The sequence below is a fragment of the Oenanthe melanoleuca genome, chromosome 25 (genome assembly GCF_029582105.1).
Source record: "Oenanthe melanoleuca isolate GR-GAL-2019-014 chromosome 25, OMel1.0, whole genome shotgun sequence".
Taxonomy (NCBI): Eukaryota; Metazoa; Chordata; class Aves; order Passeriformes; family Muscicapidae; genus Oenanthe; species Oenanthe melanoleuca.
The window spans coordinates 1,492,170-1,512,844 of record NC_079358.1 but is presented as its reverse complement, the minus strand read 5'-3'; the positions used below and the strand labels follow the sequence as shown (position 1 = coordinate 1,512,844).

The 20,675-nt window shown below is 60.9% G+C and overlaps 2 protein-coding genes across 2 annotated transcripts; both read right to left on the bottom strand.

Moving 5' to 3' along the window:
• Positions 1-1,080: 1,080 nt before the first annotated feature.
• Positions 1,081-14,016, bottom strand: LOC130263403 (V-type proton ATPase catalytic subunit A-like). Its single transcript, XM_056510955.1, has 14 exons — positions 13,858-14,016; positions 13,485-13,613; positions 12,369-12,583; positions 11,366-11,503; positions 10,813-10,964; positions 10,139-10,301; positions 9,640-9,748; positions 8,465-8,587; positions 7,694-7,808; positions 5,731-5,794; positions 4,440-4,643; positions 3,410-3,504; positions 2,346-2,517; positions 1,081-1,262 (listed from the first exon to the last, which is right to left on the bottom strand). Exons 1-14 carry the CDS (start codon positions 13,922-13,924, stop codon positions 1,173-1,175), a joined length of 1,836 nt encoding a protein of 611 aa, XP_056366930.1. The 5' UTR covers positions 13,925-14,016; the 3' UTR covers positions 1,081-1,172.
• Positions 14,017-14,855: 839 nt separating this feature from the next.
• Positions 14,856-20,655, bottom strand: PFDN2 (prefoldin subunit 2). Its single transcript, XM_056511053.1, has 4 exons — positions 20,504-20,655; positions 19,149-19,237; positions 17,939-18,062; positions 14,856-15,293 (listed from the first exon to the last, which is right to left on the bottom strand). The coding sequence occupies exons 1-4, from the start codon at positions 20,633-20,635 to the stop codon at positions 15,120-15,122; spliced, it is 519 nt and encodes a 172-aa protein (XP_056367028.1). The 5' UTR covers positions 20,636-20,655; the 3' UTR covers positions 14,856-15,119.
• Positions 20,656-20,675: the final 20 nt, after the last annotated feature.

The following is a 20,675-nucleotide window of genomic DNA, read 5'->3' as shown; positions in this document are numbered from 1 at the left end:
GGGGGTGACACCCCCTAAAAGGGCCCGACCCTGCCACGTGGCGGCTCCTCCCCGCGGGGGCTGGTCCCGAGTGTCCCCACGGGTGTCCCCCCCCCACCCCTCCCCCCAGCCGCGGCCTGGGGTCACCTCGCGTGGCGTGGGGGACAGGAGCGGCCACCCCCGTGTGTCTGGGGTGTCATTGTCACCCCCGTGTCCTTCCCGGTGTCATTGTCACCCCCGTGTCCTTCCCAGGGTGTCACTGCCACCCCCGTGTCCTTCCCGGTGTCATTGTCACCCCCGTGTCCCTCCCAGGGTGTCACTGCCACCCCCGTGTCCCTCGAGGGTTCATTGTCACCCCCGTGTCCCTCGGGGGGTCATTGTCACCCCGTGTCCCTGGGGGGTCATTGTCACCCCCCTGTCCCTGGGGGGTCATTGTCACCCCCCTGTCCGACCCCAAAGTGTCCCCACACCCCCCTCAGGGTGTCCCTGTCACCTCCGTGTCCCAGTCGGTGTCACCCCTGTGTCCCCCCCCCAGGGGCCCCTGTCCCCCACCGGGTGTTTCCTCCCTCAGCTTGTCCCTGTCACCCCCCTGTCCCCCCAAAGTGTCCCCGTGTCCCATCTAGGCTGTTTCTGTCACACTCCTGTCCCCCCCAGGCTGTCCCCAGGTGCCACCCGCGTGTCTCTGTCACCCCCACGTCCCCTCCCAGTCGTGTCCCCCCTCCCAGCCTGTCCCTGTCCCCCCCCCCCAGGGTGTGTCCCCGCCCCCCCCGATGTCCCACGGGGGGGACAACAGCCCAACCCCACCCCCACCCCATCACCCCCTTCCAACCCCTTGGCGCAGGAAGTGTCACCCCCCCTTGTCACCCCCATTGTCACCCCCATTGTCACCCCCATTGTCACCCCCCTGTCCCCCCCATTGTCACCCCCAGTGTCCCACTTTGTCACCCCCATTGTCCCCCACATTGTCACCCCCAGTGTCCCACATTGTCACCCCCATTGTCCCCCCCATTGTCACCCCCAGTGTCCCCCCCGTGTCCCCCCCGTGTCCCCCCCGTGTCCCCCCCCGCCGGACGCTCCCGCCCTCCTCGGGAAGCCACACCTGCAGCTCACGTGCCACCACGGGCCCTTTATTGGGGACCCCGGGGGACCCCCCCATCCTGTCCCCCCCCCCCCCCCTGTCCCCCGCTGTCCCCTCAGTCCCCCAGGCTGCGGAACGCCGCCACCATCTCCTCCTGCAGCTGCGCGTAGGCGGCCAGGACGCGCTGCTCGCCGTCCCTGGGGTCCTGGGGACACGGGGGACACGGGGGGACACGGGGGGACACGGGGGGACACGGCAGGGTCACCCCCCGGGCACCCACACTGAGCTTCGTGCGAGACCCCTCCCCAAAATCCACCTGGGATTTACCGTGGGACCCCAAAACGGGGTCACAGCCCCCCCCAAACACCCGCTCTGACCTCAACGGGGTCACCCCCAGACCCGCACGGACCCCTCCCCAAAATCCATCCCCCTTTAAGCTTCCCCTATGACCCCCCCACGAGGGTCTCTGCCCCCAAACCCGCTTTTAACCTTCACATGGGACCCCCAAACCCCCTTTAACCTTCACATGGGATCCCAAACCCCCCTTTAACCTTCACATGAGACCCCAAACCCCCCTTTAACCTTCACATGAACCCCCTTTAACCTTCACATGGGACTCCAAACCCCCCTTAACCCTCCCCAGGACCCCCAAACCCCCTTTAACCCTCCCCAGGACCCCCAAACCCTCTTTTAATCCTCCCCAAGGACCCCCAAACCCCCTTTAACCTTCACATGGGACCCCCAAACCCCCTTTAAAACCCTCCCCAGAGGACCCCCAAACCCCCCCTTTAACCTTCACATGGGACCCCCAAACCCCCTTTAACCTTCACATGGGACCCCCAAACCCCCTTTAACCCTCCCCAGGACCCCCAAACCCGCCTTTAACCTTCACATGGGACCCCCAAACCCGCCTTTAACCTTCACATGGGACCCCCAAACCCCCTTTAACCCTCCCCAGGACCCCCAAACCCCCTTTAACCTTCACAGGACCCCCAAACCCCCTTTAACCTTCACATGAGACCCCCAAACCCCCTTTAACCCTCCCCAGGACCCCCAAACCCCCTCTAACCCTCCCCAGGACCCCCAAACCCCCTTTAACCTTCACATGAGACCCCAAACCCCCCTTTAACCTTCACAAGAGACCCCAAACCCCTTTAACCCTCCCCTGGACCCCCAAACCCCCTTTAACCTTCACATGGGACCCCCAAACCCCCCTTTAACCCTCCCAGGACCCCCAAACCCCCCTTTAACCCTCCCCAGGACCCCCAAACCCAAACCCCAAGCCCACCTGGAACTTCATGGCGCTCAGGCGGTACAGGATGTCGCCCATGCCCTCGCGGATGGTGGCCCAGGTGACCCGCTGCTCCTCGGGCCCCGCCCCCTCCACCGCCCCCCTGGCCAGCTCGTAGAAGGTGACGAGGTTCTGCAGCATGCCCACGGTCTTGTAGAACGGGCAGAACCTGGGGGGGTTTGGGGGGCACGGGGGTCGGGGTGAGGGAATTTTGGGGGGGGTCTGTGTTCAGAGTTCTCACGGTTTTGTGGAATAGGCAGGACCTGGAGGGTCCCGGGGGTCCCGGTACCGGTCACAGGTAGGGTTGGGGTCAGGGTTGGGGTCCCGGGGGTCCCGGGGGTCCCGGTACCGGTCACAGGCGGGTTTGGGGTCAGGGTTGGGGGTCCCGGTACCGGTCACAGGCAGGGTTGGGGTCAGGGTTGGGGTCCCGGGGGTCCGGGGGGTCCCGGTACCGGTCACAGGCAGGGTTGGGGTCAGGGTTGGGGTCCCGGGGGTCCCGGGGGTCCCGGTACCGGTTACAGGCAGGTTTGCAGTCGGGATTTGGGTCATATTTGGGGGTCCCGGGGCTCCTGGTACTGGTCGTGGGCAGGTTTGGGGTCAGGGTTGGGGGTCCCGGGGGTTCCGGTACCGGTTACAGGCAGGTTTTGGGTCAGGTTTGGGGGTCCCGAAGGTCCCGGTACCGGTCACAGGCGGGTTTGGGGTCAGGTTTGGGGGTCCCGGTACCGGTCACAGGCAGGTTTGCAGTCGGGATTTGGGTCATATTTGGGGTCCCGGGGGTCCCGGTACCGGTCACAGGCAGGGTTTGGGTCAGGGTTAGGATCAGGTTTGGGGGTCCCGGGGGTCCCGGTACCGGTTACAGGCAGGTTTGGGGTCAGGTTTGGGGGTCCCAGGGGTCCTGGTACGGGTGATAGGCAGGTTTGAGGTCAGGTTTGGGGGTCCCGGTACCGGTCACAGGCAGGGTTGGGGTCAGGTTTGGGGGTCCCGGGGGTCCCGGTACCGGTCACAGGCAGGGTTGGGGTCAGGGTTAGGATCAGGTTTGGGGGTCCCGGGGGTCCCGGTACCGGTCATAGGCCGAGTATCCGTTCTGCTGCAGGAAATCGTCCTTGAGCAGTTTGGCCACTTCCAGTGTCACCTTGTCACCCTCGGCCAGCGACGCCTGGGGGGACACGGGGGCCCTGTCACTGCTCGGGCCACGGCCCCTTCCCAGACCCCACAGACCCCTCAAACCCCAAACCCCACAAACTACAAACCCCACAAACTACAAACCCCACAAACCACAAACCCCCCAGACCCCACAAACCCCACAAACCTCACAAACTACAAACCCCACAAACCCCAAACCCCCCAGACTCCACAAACCCCACAAACCTTCCCCACGAGCTGCACGATCTCGGCCAGCCCCTCCTCCTGCAGCGTCCCAGACCCCAGACCCACATCCCAGATCTCACATCCCAGACCCCACAGACCCCATAAATCCCCTAAATCTCCCAAACCCACCTTCCCCACGAGCTGCACGATCTCGGCCAGCTCCTCCTCCTCCTGCAGGGTCCCAGACCCCAGACCCCAGACCCACATCCCATATCTCACATCCCAGACCCCATAAATCCCCCAAACCCACCTTCCCCACGAGCTGCACGATCTCGGCCAGCCCCTCCTCCTGCAGGGTCCCAGACCCCAAACCCACATCCCAGACCCCATAAATTCCATAAATCCCATAAATCTCCCAAGCTCCCAGACCTTCCCCACGAGCTGCACGATCTCGGCCAGCTCCTCCTCCTCCTGCAGGGTCCCAGACCCTAAACCCACATCCCAGACCCCATAAATCCCCTAAATGCCCCAACCCCACCTTCCCCACGAGCTGCACGATCTCGGCCAGCCCCTCCTCCTTGCAGGGTCCCAGACCCCAGACCCACATCCCAGATCTCACATCCTAGACCCCATAAGTCCCATAAATCCCATAAATCTCCCAAGCTCCCAGACCTTCCCCACGAGCTGCACGATCTCGGCCAGCTCCTTCTCCTGCAGGGTCCCAGACCCCAGACCCACATCCCATATCTCACATCCCAGACCCCATAAATCCCCCAACCCCACCTTCCCCACGAGCTGCACGATCTCGGCCAGCTCCTCCTCCTCCTGCAGGATGCGCCGGGCGCGGTCGCGCAGCGCGGGCAGCTCGGGGTGCGCCCGCTCGTAGTGCGGCTCCAGCGCCCGCAGGTAGCGCGAGTACGAGATCAGCCAGTTCACCGAGGGGAAGTGCTTGCGCTGCGCCAGCTTCTTGTCCAGCCCCCAGAACACCTGGAGTGTCACCCCGTGTCACCCTCGGGTCACCCAGCCTGTCCCCGAGCTTCTTATCCCCATGGAACACCCGGCAGTGTCACCCAGTGTCACCCCCGTGTCACCGAGGGGAAGTGCTTGCGCTGCGCCAGCTTCTTGTCCAGCCCCCAGAGCACCTGGAGTGTCACCCCGTGTCACCCTCGGGTCACCTCCGGGTCACCCAGGGCACCCCCGAGCTTCTTATCCCCATGGAACACCCGGCAGTGTCACCCCCGTGTCACCGAGGGGAAGTGCTTGCTCTTCATCAGCTTCTTGTCCAGCCCCCAGAACACCTGGCAGTGTCACCCGTGTCACCCTCGGGTCACCCAGCCTGTCCCTGAGCTTCTTATCCCCCTGGAACACCCGGCAGTGTCACCCAGTGTCACCCCCGTGTCACCCTCGGGTCACCTCCGTGTCACCCAGGGCACCCCCGAGCTTCTTATCCCACCGGAACACCCTGCAATGTCACCCAGTGTCACCCCGGTTCATCCAGCTTCCCCGTGTGTCCAGCCCTCAGAACACCCGGCAGTGTCACCCGTGTCACCCCCGGGTCACCTCGGGTCACTCCCGTGTCACCCAGGCTGTCCCCGAGCTTCTTATCCCACTGGAACACCCGGCAGTGTCACCTCCATGTCACCGAGGGGAAGGGTCTGCCCTGGGTCAGCTTCTTGTGCAGCCCCCAGAACACCTGGCAGTGTCACCCGGGTCACCCTCGGGTCACTTTGTGTCACCCCCGCGTCACCCAGCTTGTCCCCGAGCTTCTTATCCCCCTGGAACATCCGGCAATGTCACCCAGTGTCACCCCCGTGTCACTGAGTTTCTGTCCAGCCCCCCACCTGCGACACCGGGGATGTCACCCCCGTGTCCCCATCCAGCGTGTCCCACTCAGAGTGTCCCCACGTCCCACCCACCGTGTCCCGGTCCCTGTCACCCCCTTATCTCCTCCTCCAGTGTGTCGCTGTCCCACTCACACCCCCCCACACGCTGTCCCTGTCCCCCTGTCCCCTCTGTCCCCCTGTCCCTCTGTCCCCCGTGTCACCCCTGTCCCTCTGTCCCTCTGTCCCCTCACCTGCACGATGCCCAGCGTGGCCGAGGTGACGGGATCCGAGAAATCCCCTCCGGGCGGGGACACCCTGCGGGAGGGGGGCTGGGGTGACCTGGGGGTGCCCCGCCCTTGTCACCCCCCCGGGGACACGGGGACACACACGGGGACACACACGGGACACACACGGGACACACACGGGACACACACGGGGACACACACGGGGACACACGGGGACACACACGGGGACACTCACGGGGACACACACGGGGACACACACGGGGACACACACGGGACACACACGGGACACACACGGGGACACACACGGGGACACGGGGACACTCACGGGGACACACACGGGACACTCACGGGGACACGGGACACACACGGGGACACTCACGGGACACACACGGGGACACTCACGGGACACACACGGGGACACTCACGGGGACACACACGGGGACACTCACGGGGACACTCATGGGGACACTCACGGGGACACTCACGGGGACACACCCGGGGACACGGGGACACTCACGGGACACACACGGGGACACTCACGGGGACACACACGGGACACACACGGGGACACGGGACACTCACGGGGACACTCACGGGGACACACACGGGGACACACACGGGGACACACGGGGACACTCACGGGGACACGGGGACACACACGGGGACACTCACGGGGACACACACGGGGACACTCACGGGACACACACGGGACACTCACGGGACACACACGGGGACACACACGGGGACACACACGGGGACACGGGACACACACGGGACACACACGGGACACTCACGGGGACACACACGGGACACACACGGGGACACACACGGGACACACACGGGGACACTCACGGGGACACGGGGACACACACGGGACACTCACGGGGACACTCACGGGACACACACGGGGACACTCACGGGGACACACACGGGACACACACGGGGACACACAAGGGACACACGGGGACACACACGGGGACACACACGGGACACACACGGGGACACTGGGACACACACGGGGACACACACGGGGACACACACGGGGACACACACGGGGACACTCACGGGACACACACGGGGACACACACGGGGACACACACGGGGACACGGGGACACTCACGGGACACACACGGGACACACACGGGACACACACGGGGACACACGGGGACACACACGGGACACACACGGGGACACACACGGGGACACACACGGGGACACACACGGGGACACACACGGGACACACACGGGACACACACGGGGACACACACGGGACACACAAGGGACACACACGGGGACACACACGGGGACACACACGGGGACACGGGGACACTCACGGGGACACACACGGGGACACACACGGGGACACTCACGGGACACACACGGGGACACACACGGGACACACAAGGGACACTCACGGGGACACTCACGGGGACACACACGGGGACACACACGGGGACACGGGGACACTCACGGGGACACACACGGGGACACACACGGGGACACGGGGACACTCACGGGGACAACCACGGGACACACACGGGGACACACACGGGACAATCTCACACGGGACACACACGGGACACACACGGGACACACACGGGACACACACGGGGACACTCACGGGGACACGGGGACACTCACGGGACACTAACGGGACACACACGGGGACACACACGGGGACACCCACGGGACACACACGGGGACACACACGGGACACACACGGGACACACACGGGGACACTCACGGGACACACACGGGACACACACGGGACACACACGGGACACACACGGGACACACACGGGGACACACGGGACACACACGGGACACACACGGGACACACACGGGACACACACGGGGACACACACGGGACACACACGGGGACACTCACGGGACACACACGGGACACACACGGGACACACACGGGGACACTCACGGGGACACACACGGGGACACTCACGGGGACACTCACGCGCCGACGATGCTGACGCTGCCCTCGCGCTCGGGGGTCCCCAGGCACCGCGCCCGCCCCGCGCGCTCGTAGAACGAGGCCAGGCGGGCGCCGAGGTACGCGGGGTACCCGCTGTCTGCGGGGACACGGCTGTCACCCCCTGTCACCTCCCTGTCACCTCCCTTTCACACCCCCTGTCACCTCCCTGTCACATCCCTGTCACATCCCTTTCACACCCCTGTCACCTCCCTGTCACCCCCCGGTACCCGCTGTCTGCGGGGACACGGCTGTCACCCCCCTGTCACCTCCCTGTCACCCCCGTCACCTCCCTATCACACCCCTGTCACCTCCCTGTCACCCCCCTGTCACACCACTGTCACCTCCCTGTCACCTCCCTGTCACATCCCTGTCACCTCCCTGTCACCCCCCGGTACCCGCTGTCTGCGGGGACACGACTGTCACCTCCCTGTCACCTCCCTGTCACCCCCCGGGACCCCACAGCCCCTCCAGGGGACACACGGGCACAGCGAGAGGCGCAGGGTCCCCCAAACCCCAAGATTTGGGGCTCCTCGTGGTGGATTTGGGGCTGGGGAGGGATCTTGGGGTGTCCCCCCCCCGGGATTTGGGGTTTGACCTCTCCTTGCTCTGGGTTCAGGCCCCGTTCCCCCCCCCCCCCGCCCCCAAAATCCCGGGATTTTGGGGTTCCCACGCATTCCCAGACCCCATTTATTCCTGGATTCCCGGGATTTGGGGTCTCACCCACCCCCAAACCCCAGAATTTTGGGGTCTCACCCGCGGGCATCTCGGCCAGGCGCCCCGAGATCTCGCGCAGCGCCTCGGCCCAGCGGGACGTGGAGTCGGCCAGGAGGCAGCTGTGCAGGCCCATGTCCCGAAAATACTCGGAGAGAGTGATCCCTGTGACATGTGTGACATGTGTGACACGGTGTGACATGTGTGACATGGTGTGACATGGTGTGACACTGTGTGACACAGCTGTGCAAGCCCATGTCCCGAAAATACTCGGAGAGAGTGATCCCTGTGACATGTGTGACATGGGGACACATGGGGGACACGGTGTGACATGTGTGACACGGTGTGACACTGTGTGACATGGTGTGGCACAGCTGTGCAGGCCCATGTCCCGAAAATACTCGGAGAGAGTGATCCCTGTGACATGTGTGACATGGGGACACATGGGGGACACGGTGTGACATGTGTGACACGGTGTGACACTGTGTGACATGGTGTGGCACAGCTGTGCAGGCCCATGTCCCGAAAATACTCGGAGAGAGTGATCCCTGTGACATGGTGTGACATGTGTGACATGGTGTGACATGGTGTGACACAGCTGTGCAGGCCCATGTCCCGAAAATACTCAGAGAGAGTGATCCCTGTGACATGGTGTGACATGTGTGACACGGTGTGACACGGTGTGACATGTGTGACATGGTGTGACACGGTGTGACATGTGTGACATGGTGTGACATGGTGTGACACGGTGTGACACAGCTGTGCAAGCCCATGTCCCGAAAATACTCGGAGAGAGTGATCCCTGTGACACGGGGACATGGTGTGACACGGTGTGACACACCTGGCACACCCCCAGGGACAGCGTGACCCCTGTGTGACACAGGTGTAGCACACCTGGCACACACCTGTCACACCTGGCCCAGATGTGTCACACGTCCAGGGACAGCGTGATCCCTGGGACACACGTGTCACACATGTGCCACACACCTGGCACACTTGTCACACCCCCAGGGACAGCGTGACCCCTGTGTGACACGCCTGGCGCACACCCGCATCCCTGTCCCATGTCCCCATCACACACACGTGTCCCTGTCCCCACCATGTTCCTGTCCCCTGTGTCCCCTCCCGTGTCCCATGTCCTCCCGTGTCCCCCCGTGTCCCTCCCGTGTCCCTCCCGTGTCCCTCCCGTGTCCCCCCGTGTCCCCCCGTGTCCCCACCGGTGTAGATGGAGGCCTCACGGGCGGCCACCGGCATGTTGGAGGTGTTGGCCACGAGCGTCGTGCGCTTCATGATGGACTCGGAGCGGCCACCGACCTCCATGGTCAGCTGGGGACAGCAGCGTCACATTGTCACCACGTGTCACCTCCCTGTGCCACCCCTCTCCCACCTCAGGAGCCTCCGTGCTGAGCTGGTGACACTTGTGTCACTGTCACTGCCTGTCACCCACTGCCACCCCTGTGTCCCCGTGTGGTGCTGTCACTCGGCAAAGCCACTCAGGACCTTCCGCGAACACCCGTGTCACTGTCACCCCCGTGTCCCAGTGCCACCCTGCTGTCCCCGTGTCCACCCCGCTGTCCCTTGTCCCGTGTGACGGTGTCACCTTGGGGAAGTCCCTGAACACTCTCCACGTACACCCGTGCCACCGCTACCCCGCTGTCCCCGTGTCCCCCGCGCTGTCCCCGTGTCGCGGTGTCGCGTGTCGCGTGTCGCTGTCACCTCGGGGAAGTCCCGCAGCACCTCGGACATCTCGTTGCCGCGCTCGCCGCAGCCCACGTAGACGATGACGTCGCTGTTGGAGTACTTGGACAGCGACTGGGAAATCACCGTCTTCCCGCAGCCGAAGGCGCCCGGGATGGCCGTGGTGCCACCCTGGACACACCTGGGACACGGCACGGGGGTGGCGGGACCCCGGCGCCACCCTGTGCCTGTCCCCATCACTGTCCCCAAATCCATCTCTCCCTGTCCCCATCAGTGTCCCCAAATCCATCTCTCCCTGTCCCCAGCCCTGTCCCATTCCCTGTCCCAAACTTCGGCTTTTCCTGTCCTCATTCCTGTTCCCTGTCCTCACCCCTGTTCCCTGTCCTCACCCCCTCCCTCCCCACTCTGTCTCCCACCCCAATCCCACCCTTTTCCATCCCCCGTATCCCTGTGGGAACAGCACAAACCCCTGACCCCGATCCCAATCCTAGTCCCGCTCCCTACGGGATCAGTGCAATCCCCCAGTCCTGATCCCATTCCCTACGGGAACAGAGCAACTCCCCCATCCCCATTCCCATTCCCATTCCCATTTCCATTCCCACTCCCACTCCCATTCCCGTTCCCATTCCCGTTCCCATTCCCACTCCCACTCCCATCCCCATTCCCATCCCCGTTCCCGTTCCCATCCCTACGGGAACAGTGCATCCAGGACCCTCTGGCCGGTCAGCAGCGGGTGATTGGCCGGGAGCTTCTCGGCCACGGGCCGGACCTGCCGGACCGGCCACACCTGGATCATGGAGAGCGGCTCACGGACCCCCTGGAATTCCAGCTCCAGCACCACGTCCTGCAGGATCAGCCGGGATCAGCTGGGACCAGCCCAGGACTGGCCCTGGATCAGCTGGGATCAGCTGAGTTCGTTTTGGGATCAGTCTGGGATCAGCCTGGGGTCAGCTGGGATCGGTTGGGATCAGCTAGGAACAGGTGGGATCAGCCCGGGATAGGCCCTGGATCAGCCAGGAACAGCCTGGGACTGGCCTGGGATCAGCCAGGGTCAGCCCAGTATCAACCTGGGATAAACTGGAATCAGCTGGGATTGGCCCGGGATCAACCCGGGACATCCCGCCCGGCCCCCACCGCCCCGACCCCGATCCTGCTGATCCTGATCCCGCTGAAAGCGGTGCCAGATCCCAGTTTCGCTGATCCCGGTGCCCCCGGTGCCCCCGGTGCCCCCGGTGCCCCGCTCACCGCCGCGCCGTAGTGCCCGGGGGGCGCGATGTAGGTGACGGTGCCGCGGCTGCGGGGCGGGACCATCAGCCGGTGCTGCAGCAGCGAGTTCTCCGCCACCGTCCCGTAAATGTCCCCGCCCGTCACGTGGCTCCCGACCTGGGGACACGGCGGCGACACCGTCAGCCACCCCCGGGGGCCTCTGTGTCCCCCACCAAGGGCCGTCCCCGTGTCACCGCACGTCCCCCCTGTCCCTTCGTGTCCCCATGGCCCTGCATCCTCATTTCCCCGTGTCTCCCAATGTCCCTGCGACACCGTGTCACCATATCCTGTGTCCTTATGTCCCTGCGACCCCCGTGTCCTGATGTCCCTGTGTCCCCCGTGTCCCCATATCCCGTGTCCCGATGTCCCTGTGTCCCCCGTGCCCCCCGTATTCCCGTGTCCCGATGTCCCCCCATGTCTCCACGGCTCTGTGTCCCTAAGTCCCCAATGTCCCCTCATACTCTGTGCCAGCGTATCCCCACTCCCTTTTTGGGGTCCCCTCCTTCTCAGGGGGGACAGGGGGGGGACAGGGGAGGACAAAACGAGGGGACAATGGAGGATGGCAGGGACAGGACGGGACTGGGGGGGACAAAAGGGGACAGAAGGGGACAGGACAGGATGAGGGGAAAGGGAAGGACAAAGGGATTAGGGGGGACAAAATGGGGGACAACAGGAGAGAGGTGACAAGAAGGGGACAGAAGGGCTGGGGGGACAAGATGGGGAGGGGACAGGGTCTGGGGGGACTGAAGGGACAAGGAAAGGACAGGGTGACAGGAAGGGGACAGAGTGTCTGGGAGGACAGAGGGGACAGGGGGACAGGACAGAAGGACAAGAAAGGGATGGACGGGCTGGGAGGGGACAGGACACAACAGGACAGGAGGGACAAGAATGGGACAGGGAGGGGACAGAGGGCCTGGGAAGACAGATGGGAAGGGGGGGACAGGACAGGGACGGGACAAAGGGACAAGGGGTGACCACGCACCCGGATGTTCTTGCTGGGGGCGAAGTCCCAGTTGAGGTGTCGCGGCAGCGCGGGGACGTTGGTGCCCCGCGGGATGTAGATGCTGCGCGTGGCCTCGGCGATGTCGCGCAGCGGGCGCTGGATGCCGTCGAAGATGGAGCCCAGGATGCCCGGGCCCAGCTCCACCGAGAGCGGCTTCCCCGTGCGCAGCACCGGGTCCCCCACCTGCACCCCCGCTGGGCCCGTGCTCAGGAACTGTCACCGCGGGCGGGACTCGGGGACAGCGGACACGGGACAGCGGGGACACGGGACAGCGGGGACACGGGACAGCGGGGACAGCGGGGACAGCGGGGACAGCGGGGACAGCGGGGACTTGGGACACGGGACAGCGGGGACGGCGGGGACAGCAGGGACAGAGGGGCTGGGGGGACACGGGGACAGCGGGGACAGGGGACAGCGGGGACTTGGGACACGGGACAGCGGGGACAGGGGACAGCGGGGACAGAGGGGCTGGGGGGACACGGGGATAGCGGGGACAGGGGGACAGAGGGGACAGAGGGGACAGCAGGGACAGCAGGGACGGAGGGACAGAGGGGCTGGGGGGACAGCGGGGACAGCGGGGACACGGGATAGCAGGGACGGTGGGGACAGCGGGGACACGGGGACAGCGGGGACAGCAGGGACAGCGGGGACAAGGGACAGAGGGGCTGGGGGGACACGGGGACAGCGGGGACAGGGGACACAGGGACAGCGGGGACAGCAGGGACACAGGGACAGCGGGACACGGGGACAGCAGGGACAGGGGGGCTGGGGGGACACGAGGACAACGGGGCTGGGGGGCACAGCAGGGACACGGAGGGGACTCGGGAACAGCGGGGACGGGATGGGGACAGCGAGGCTGGGGGGGACGGGAAAGGGGCGACAGCAGGGACAGGATGAGGGGTACAGGGGGACGACGGGGAGGGGACAGGACACAGGGGACAGGGCGGGATGGGGGGACGGGGTGGCACTGCGGCTCGGGGAAGAAGGGAGGGGACAGAAGGAGGGGACAGCTGCGGATGGCGGGGACAGGACGGGGCCGTCGGAGGGACAGAAGGGTGGCAGGGAGGGGACAGCGGGGACACGGGGACAGGATACAGGTCTCCTCGTACACCTGGAGCGTGGCCATGTCCCCCTCGAGCCGGATGATCTCCCCCACGAGCTCCGCGTGTCCCACCCGCACCAGCTCGTACATGGCCGCCCCCGCCATGCGCGTGGCTGTCACCACTGCGGGGACACGCTGCTGTCACCCCGGCCCGGGGCCACCACCCCCCGGCATCCCCCCTTGTCCCCAACCCACCCCCGGGGCCACCACCACCTGTCCCCTCCCCACGACCCTCCCCGGGTACTCCCCGCTCCCCGTTGTCCCCTCTCCTGTCCCCATTTCAGCGCCACAAACGCCGTTGGGGTCCCCACGCCCGGCTGTCCCTCTGTCCCCAGGTGTCCCCCAGTGTCCCCAGTGTCCCCGTACCGGGCCCGGACACTCCGTGCACAGCCCCCACCAGGCTCTCGCGCTCCTCCAGCCGTGTCCCCTCCATGGTGTCCCCTCCCCGCCGCGGTGGCACCGCCGTTAAATGGCCCCGAGCACCGGCGACAACCGGACGGGGCCACCGCGGGTGTGGCACCGTGTGCAGCCAACACCGTGTCCCCACCCCCGGGACACCGCGGGGACACTGCGGGGACGGGGGGGTGACACCGGCTGGCTCCGGTGACAGGGCCACCGCGGGTGTGGCACTGTGTGCAGTCAACAGCGCCTCTGGGTGACACCGGGTGACACCGGCACGCGCCGGCACGGGTGTCCTTGTCACCTCCCTGCCGCGTCCCGGCCACCCTCCATGTCCTTGTCACCCCCTTTTCTGTGTCACTCCTTTTTCTTTGTACCCCCTATGCCCTTGTCACCCTCTTTTCTGTGTCACCCCCATGCCCTTGTCACCCCCTTCTGTCACCTTTGTCCCCCCACGTCCTTGTCACCCCCTTGTCTTTGTCACCTCATGGTGTCCTTTGGCCCCCCCCTCCCTTTTAGGGTGTCACCAACAAAACTTGGGGTCCCCCCCATCCCCCCCGGCAATTTTGGGGTCCCACTCCCTTACTTTGCAGTCCCCTCTCCCCATTTTGGGGTTCCTCCACTCGCCCATTTTGGGGTGCCACCTACCAATTTTTGGGGTGCCCTCGCCCCAGTTTTGGGGTCCTACCCTCCATTTTTGGGGTCCCCTCTCTCCATCTTGGGGTTCTCCTACTTGCCCATTTCAGGGTCTCCTCTCCCCATTTTTGGGGTCCCCTCTCTTATTTTTGGGGTCCCCTCTCTCCATCTTAGTGTTCCCCCACTCAATCATTTTGGGGTCCCACCCACCAATTTTTGGGGTTCCCTCTCCTCATTTTGGGGTCTCCCTCAGAACCCCCTCCTTTGGGGTTCTCCCCCCTCTCACCCCAAACCCTTTTCCCCATTTCCCATAAAAACCAACACCGGGCTTTGTCCCAAATTCCCATTTATTGCCCCAAAACCCCCTAAAACAAACAAATGAAAAATCCCCCTAGGAACTACGGGGGGTCAGGACATCAGGACCCCCCCAAAAACAAACCCAAAATCCCTCTGGGAAATCCAGGGAGGGTGGTCAGAACACCAGAACCCCCCCCTAAAACAAACCCAAAATCTGGAAATTTGGGGAGCAATGAGGAGACACCCCAAAAAACCCTGAAATGAACCCAAAATCTCTGTGGGAATTTGGGGGGGGGTCAGGACACCAGGACCCCCCCGGGGCCCCCCTTGCCCCCCTCGGGCCCCTCCCGGGCCGGCGCTTTGGGCTCCTCCTCCCCCAGCAGTCGGATGTTGTGGCGCTCCCGGAATTCCGAGAGCTCCCGGCCCTTGGCCTGCAGCTGCTGGGCCAGAGCCTCGATCAGCTTGGAGATCTGGGGGGAAAAACGGGGAAATTGGGAAAATTAAAATTGAGAAAAATGGGAAATGACATAGCTTTGATCAGCTTGGAGATCTGGGGGGAAAAACGGGGAAATTGGAAAAATTAAAAATGAGAAAAATGGGAAATGAGAGAGACTCGGTCAGCTTGGAGATCTGGGGGGAAAAAACAGGAAACTGGGAAAATTACAAATTATATAAAATGGGAATGACATAGCTTTGATCAGCTTGGAGATCTGGGGGGAAAAATAGGGAAATTGGGAAAATTAAAAATCATAAAAAATGGGAAACGACATAGCTTTGATCAGCTTGGAGATCTGGGGGGAAAAACGGGGAAATTGGGAAAATTAAAAATGAGAAAAATGGGAAATGAGAGAGACTTGGTCAGCTTGGAGATCTGGGGGGAAAAACGGGGAAATTGGGAAAATTAAAAATGAGAAAAATGGGAAATGAGAGAGACTCGGTCAGCTTGGAGATCTGGGGGGAAAAACGGGGAAATTGGGAAAATTAAAAATTATAAAAAATGGGAAATGACATAGCTTTGATCAGCTTGGAGATCTGGGGGGAAAAATAAGGAAATTGGGAAAATTAAAAATTATAAAAAATAGGAAATGAGAGAGACTCAGTCAGCTTGGAGATCTGGGGGGAAAAATAAGGAAATTGGGAAAATTAAAAATGAGAAAAATGGGAAATGAGAGAGACTCAGTCAGCTTGGAGATCTGGGGGGAAAAATGGGGAAATTGGGAAAATTAAAAATGAGAAAAAATGGGAAATGACATAGCTTTGATCAGCTTGGAGATCTGGGGGGAAAAACGGGGAAATTGGGAAAATTTAAAATTATAAAAAACGGGAAATGACATAGCTTTGATCAACTTGGAGATCTGGGGGGAAAAACAAGGAAATTGGGAAAATTAAAAATGAGAAAAATGGGAAATGAGAGAGACTCGGTCAGCTTGGAGATCTGGGGGGAAAACGGGGAAATTGGGAAAATTAAAAATGGGAAAAATGGGAAATGACATAGCTTTGATCAGCTTGGAGATCTGGGGGGAAAAAACAGGAAACTGGGAAAATTACAAATTATATAAAATGGGAATGACATAGCTTTGATCAGCTTGGAGATCTGGGGGGAAAAACGGGGAAATTGCGAAAAATCGGAAATGTAAAAAATGGGAAATTGGGAAAAATCAGAAATGGGAAAAATGGGAAATTACATAGCTTCAATCAACTTGGAGATCTGGGGGGAAAAACAAGGAAATTGGGAAAATTAAAAATGAGAAAAATGGAAATGACATAGCTTTGATCAGCTTGGAGATCTGGGGGGAAAAACGGGAAATTGGGAAAATTAAAAATGAGAAAAAATGGGAAATTACATAGTTTTGATCAGCTTGGAGATCTGGGGGGAAAAAATGGGGAAATTGGGGAAATTAAAAATGAGAAAAATGGAAATGACATAGCTTTGATCAGCTTGGAGACCTGGGGGGAAAAACAGGAAATTGGGAAAATTAAAAATGAGAAAAAATGGGAAATGACATAGCTTTGATCAGCTTGGAGATCTGGGGGGAAAAAACAGGAAACTGGGAAAATTAAAAATTATATAAAATGGGAATGACATAGCTTTGATCAGCTTGGAGATCTGGGGGGAAAATCGGGGAAATTGGGAAAATTAAAAATGAGAAAAAATGGGAAATGACATAGCTTTGATCAGCTTGGAGACCTGGGGGGAAAAATGGGGAAATTGGGAAAATTAAAAATGAGAAAAAAATGGGAAATGACATAGCTTTGATCAGCTTGGAGATCTGGGGGGAAAAATGGGGAAATTGGGAAAATTAAAAATCAGAAAAAATGGGAAATGACATAGCTTTGATCAGCTTGGAGATCTGGGGGGAAAAATGGGGAAATTGCGAAAAATCGGAAATGTAAAAAATGGGAAATTGGGAAAAATCAGAAATGGGAAAAATGGGAAATTACATAGCTTCAATCAACTTGGAGATCTGGGGGGAAAACGGGGAAATTGGGAAAATTAAAAATTATAAAAAATGGGAAATGACATAGCTTTGATCAGCTTGGAGATCTGGGGGGAAAAACGGGGAAATTGGGAAAATTAAAAATGGGAAAAATGGGAAATGACATAGCTTTGATCAGCTTGGAGATCTGGGGGGAAAAACGGGGAAATTGGGAAAATTAAAAATTATATAAAATGGGAAATGACATAGCTTTGATCAGCTTGGAGATCTGGGGGGAAAAACGGGGAAATTGGGAAAATTAAAAATAAGGAATATGGGAAATGAGAGAGACTCGATCAGCTTGGAGATCTGGGGGGAAAAATTGGATTTTTATGGGGTCCCAGTGGGTTTGGGGGTATCCCAGCAGATTTTGGGATTCTCTATTAGGTTTTTATGCAATCCCAATGGGTTTGGGAATATCCCAGTGCGTTTGGGGATCCAAAATTGGATTTTTCTGGGGTCCCAGTGGGTTTGGGAATATCCCAGTGGATTTTGGGATCCTCCATTAGGTTTTTATGCAATCCCAATGGGTTTGGGAATATCCCAGTGTGTTTGGGGATCCTCCATTGGGTTTCTATGGGGTCCCAGTGGGTTTGGGGGTATCCCAGCAGATTTTGGGTTTTTCTGGGGTCCCAGACCTGCTCCCTGTTGCTCTCCAGTGCAGGCAGCACCTCCTTGACCGTCCTCTCCACCAGCACCCCCCCGACCATGCGGAAACACTTCCGGGTGGGATCCACCTCCCGCAGGGTCTCGATCACCAGGCTGGGACAGGGGGTCAGACCCCAAATCCTCCAAATCCACCCCAAATCCCCTACCCATACCCCATCCCAAATCTACCTCAGATCCCCATCCCAAATCTACCTCAGATCCCCATCACAAATCCACCCCAGATCCCCATCCCAAATTTACCTCAAATCCCCTTCCCAAATTCCCCCAAATCTACCTCAAATCCACCCCAAATCCACATCCCAAATCCCCCCAAATCCCCATCCCAAATCCTGACCCCAAATCCCCCAATTCCGACCACAAATCCCAACCCCAAACCCTGATCCCAAATCCCCCAGTTCCAAATCCCCAGTCCTGACCCCAAACCTCCAATCCCAACCCCAAACCCCGACCCCAAACCCCGACCCCAAATCCCAATCCCAAATCCCCCAATCCCCAAACTCCCATCCCAAATCCCCTTCTCAAATCCCAACCCCAACCCCCAATCCCGACCCCAAATCCCAATCCCAAACCCAAATCCCCCATCCCAACCCCCAATCCTGACCCCAAATCCTGACCCCATATCCCCAATCCCCAAACCCCCATACCAAATCCCAACCCCAAATCCCCATCCCGATCCCAAATCCTGACCCCAAACTCCCAATCCCGACCCCAAATCCCAAATCCCCATCCCAATCCCAAATCCCCATCCCGACCCCAAATCCCCCAATCCTGACCCCAAATCCCAACCCCAAATCCTGACCGCAAACTCCCAATCCCAACCCCAAATCCCCCAATCCTGACCCCAAACTCCCAATCCCGACTCTAAATCCCCCAATCCCGACCCCCAATCCCGACCCCAAACCCCCAATCCCGACCCCAAATCCTGACCCCAAATCCCGACCCCAAACCCCCAATCCCGACCCCAACCCCTGCCCCATCCCGACCCCAAACCCCCAATCCCGACCCCAAATCCCCAATCCCGACCCCAAATCCCGACCCCAATCCCGACCCCAAATCCCGACCCCAAACCCCCAATCCCGACCCCAAATCCCGACCCCAAATCCCCAAATCCCGACCCCAAATCCCCAATCCCGACCCCAAACCCCCAATCCCGACCCCAAATCCCCATCCCGACCCCACCTGTGCTCGTTGAGCTCCAGCTCCAGCTCAGCTGCTTTGGAGGCCAAGCCCCGCTGGTCCTGCCGCAGGCGGTGAAAGCGGGACACCACCTGCAGCCACGGACTGGGTAAACTGGGAGGCACTGGGAGGCACTGGGATGGGGCTGGGATAAACCAGGATTGGACTGGGATGGACTGGGTAAACTGGGATGGACTGGGATGCACTGGGAATGGACTGGGATAAACCAGGATTGGACTGGGATGGACTGGGTAAACTGGGAGGCACTGGGAGGCACTGGGATGGGGCTGGGATAAACCAGGATTGGACTGGGATGGACTGGGATTGGACTGGGTAAACTGGGAGAGACTGAGATGGGACTGAGTAAACTGGGAGGGACTGGGATGGGACTGGGATGGGACTGGGATGGGCCTGAGAACTGGGAGGGACTGGAATGGGACTGGGATTGGACTAGGTAAACTGTGAGAGACTGGGATGGACTGGGAGGGACTGGGAATGGACTGGGATGGGACTGGGATGTACAGGGAATGGACTAGGATGCACTGGGAATGGACTGGGTAAACTGGGAGAGACTGGGTAAACTGGGATTGGACTGGGATGCACTGGGAATGGACTGGGATGCACTGGGAATGGACTGGGTAATCTGGGAATGGACTGGGTAAACTGGGAGAGACTGGGATGGACTGGGATGGGACTGGGATGCACTGGGAATGGACTGGGTAAACTGGGAGAGACTGGATAAACTGGGAGGGACTAGGATGGGATTGGAATGGGACTGGCAGTGGGATTACATTGAGATAAACCAGGATTAGACTGGGATAAACTGGGAATGGGGAACTGGGATAAACTGGGAATGGGGAGCTGAGAATTGGACAGGACTGGGAATGGAATTAGACTGGGATAAAGCAGAACTGGGGAACTGGGAATGGGATTGAAGAACTGAGAATGGGACTGGATCGGGATAAACTGGGATTGGACTGGGATAAACTGGGATGGAGGTGGGATCCCACAGGGACGAGGGGAGCCCTCTCCCTTATCAGAGACCCCTCCCCGTTATCAGGGACCCCCCTCAGGCCCAGGCCCCCGCCCTCCATTTTCCCTCCCCGTTACCAGAGACCCTCGCCCCGCTATTAAAGACCCCTCACCATGATCAGCGACCCCCCGTTTGTTATCGGGGACCCCTCCCTCATTCCCCAGCCCCTCCGGCCCCACAGCCCCTCCCTCACTCCCCACCTTCCCCTCACGCCCAGCCCCCTCCTGCTCCCCCCGCCACCTCCCCTCACTCCCCTGTCTCCCCCCAGCTCCCGGGCCCCTCTCCCCGCCCGCAGCCCCCTCCTGAATTCCCGGTTCGCCCTGACCTGCTCGGCGCTCAGCGCCTTCCCGGCGGGGCCCGCCCCTCGCCCCTTCACCGGCTCCGCCATCTTTAGAGCGCGAGGCACCGCCTCTTCCGGTCGGGCAGCGGCCGCGAGGCAGCCACTTCCGGCCGCCATCTTGAGTGCGGGTGAGGCGGGAGCGGCGCCATCTTGGGTG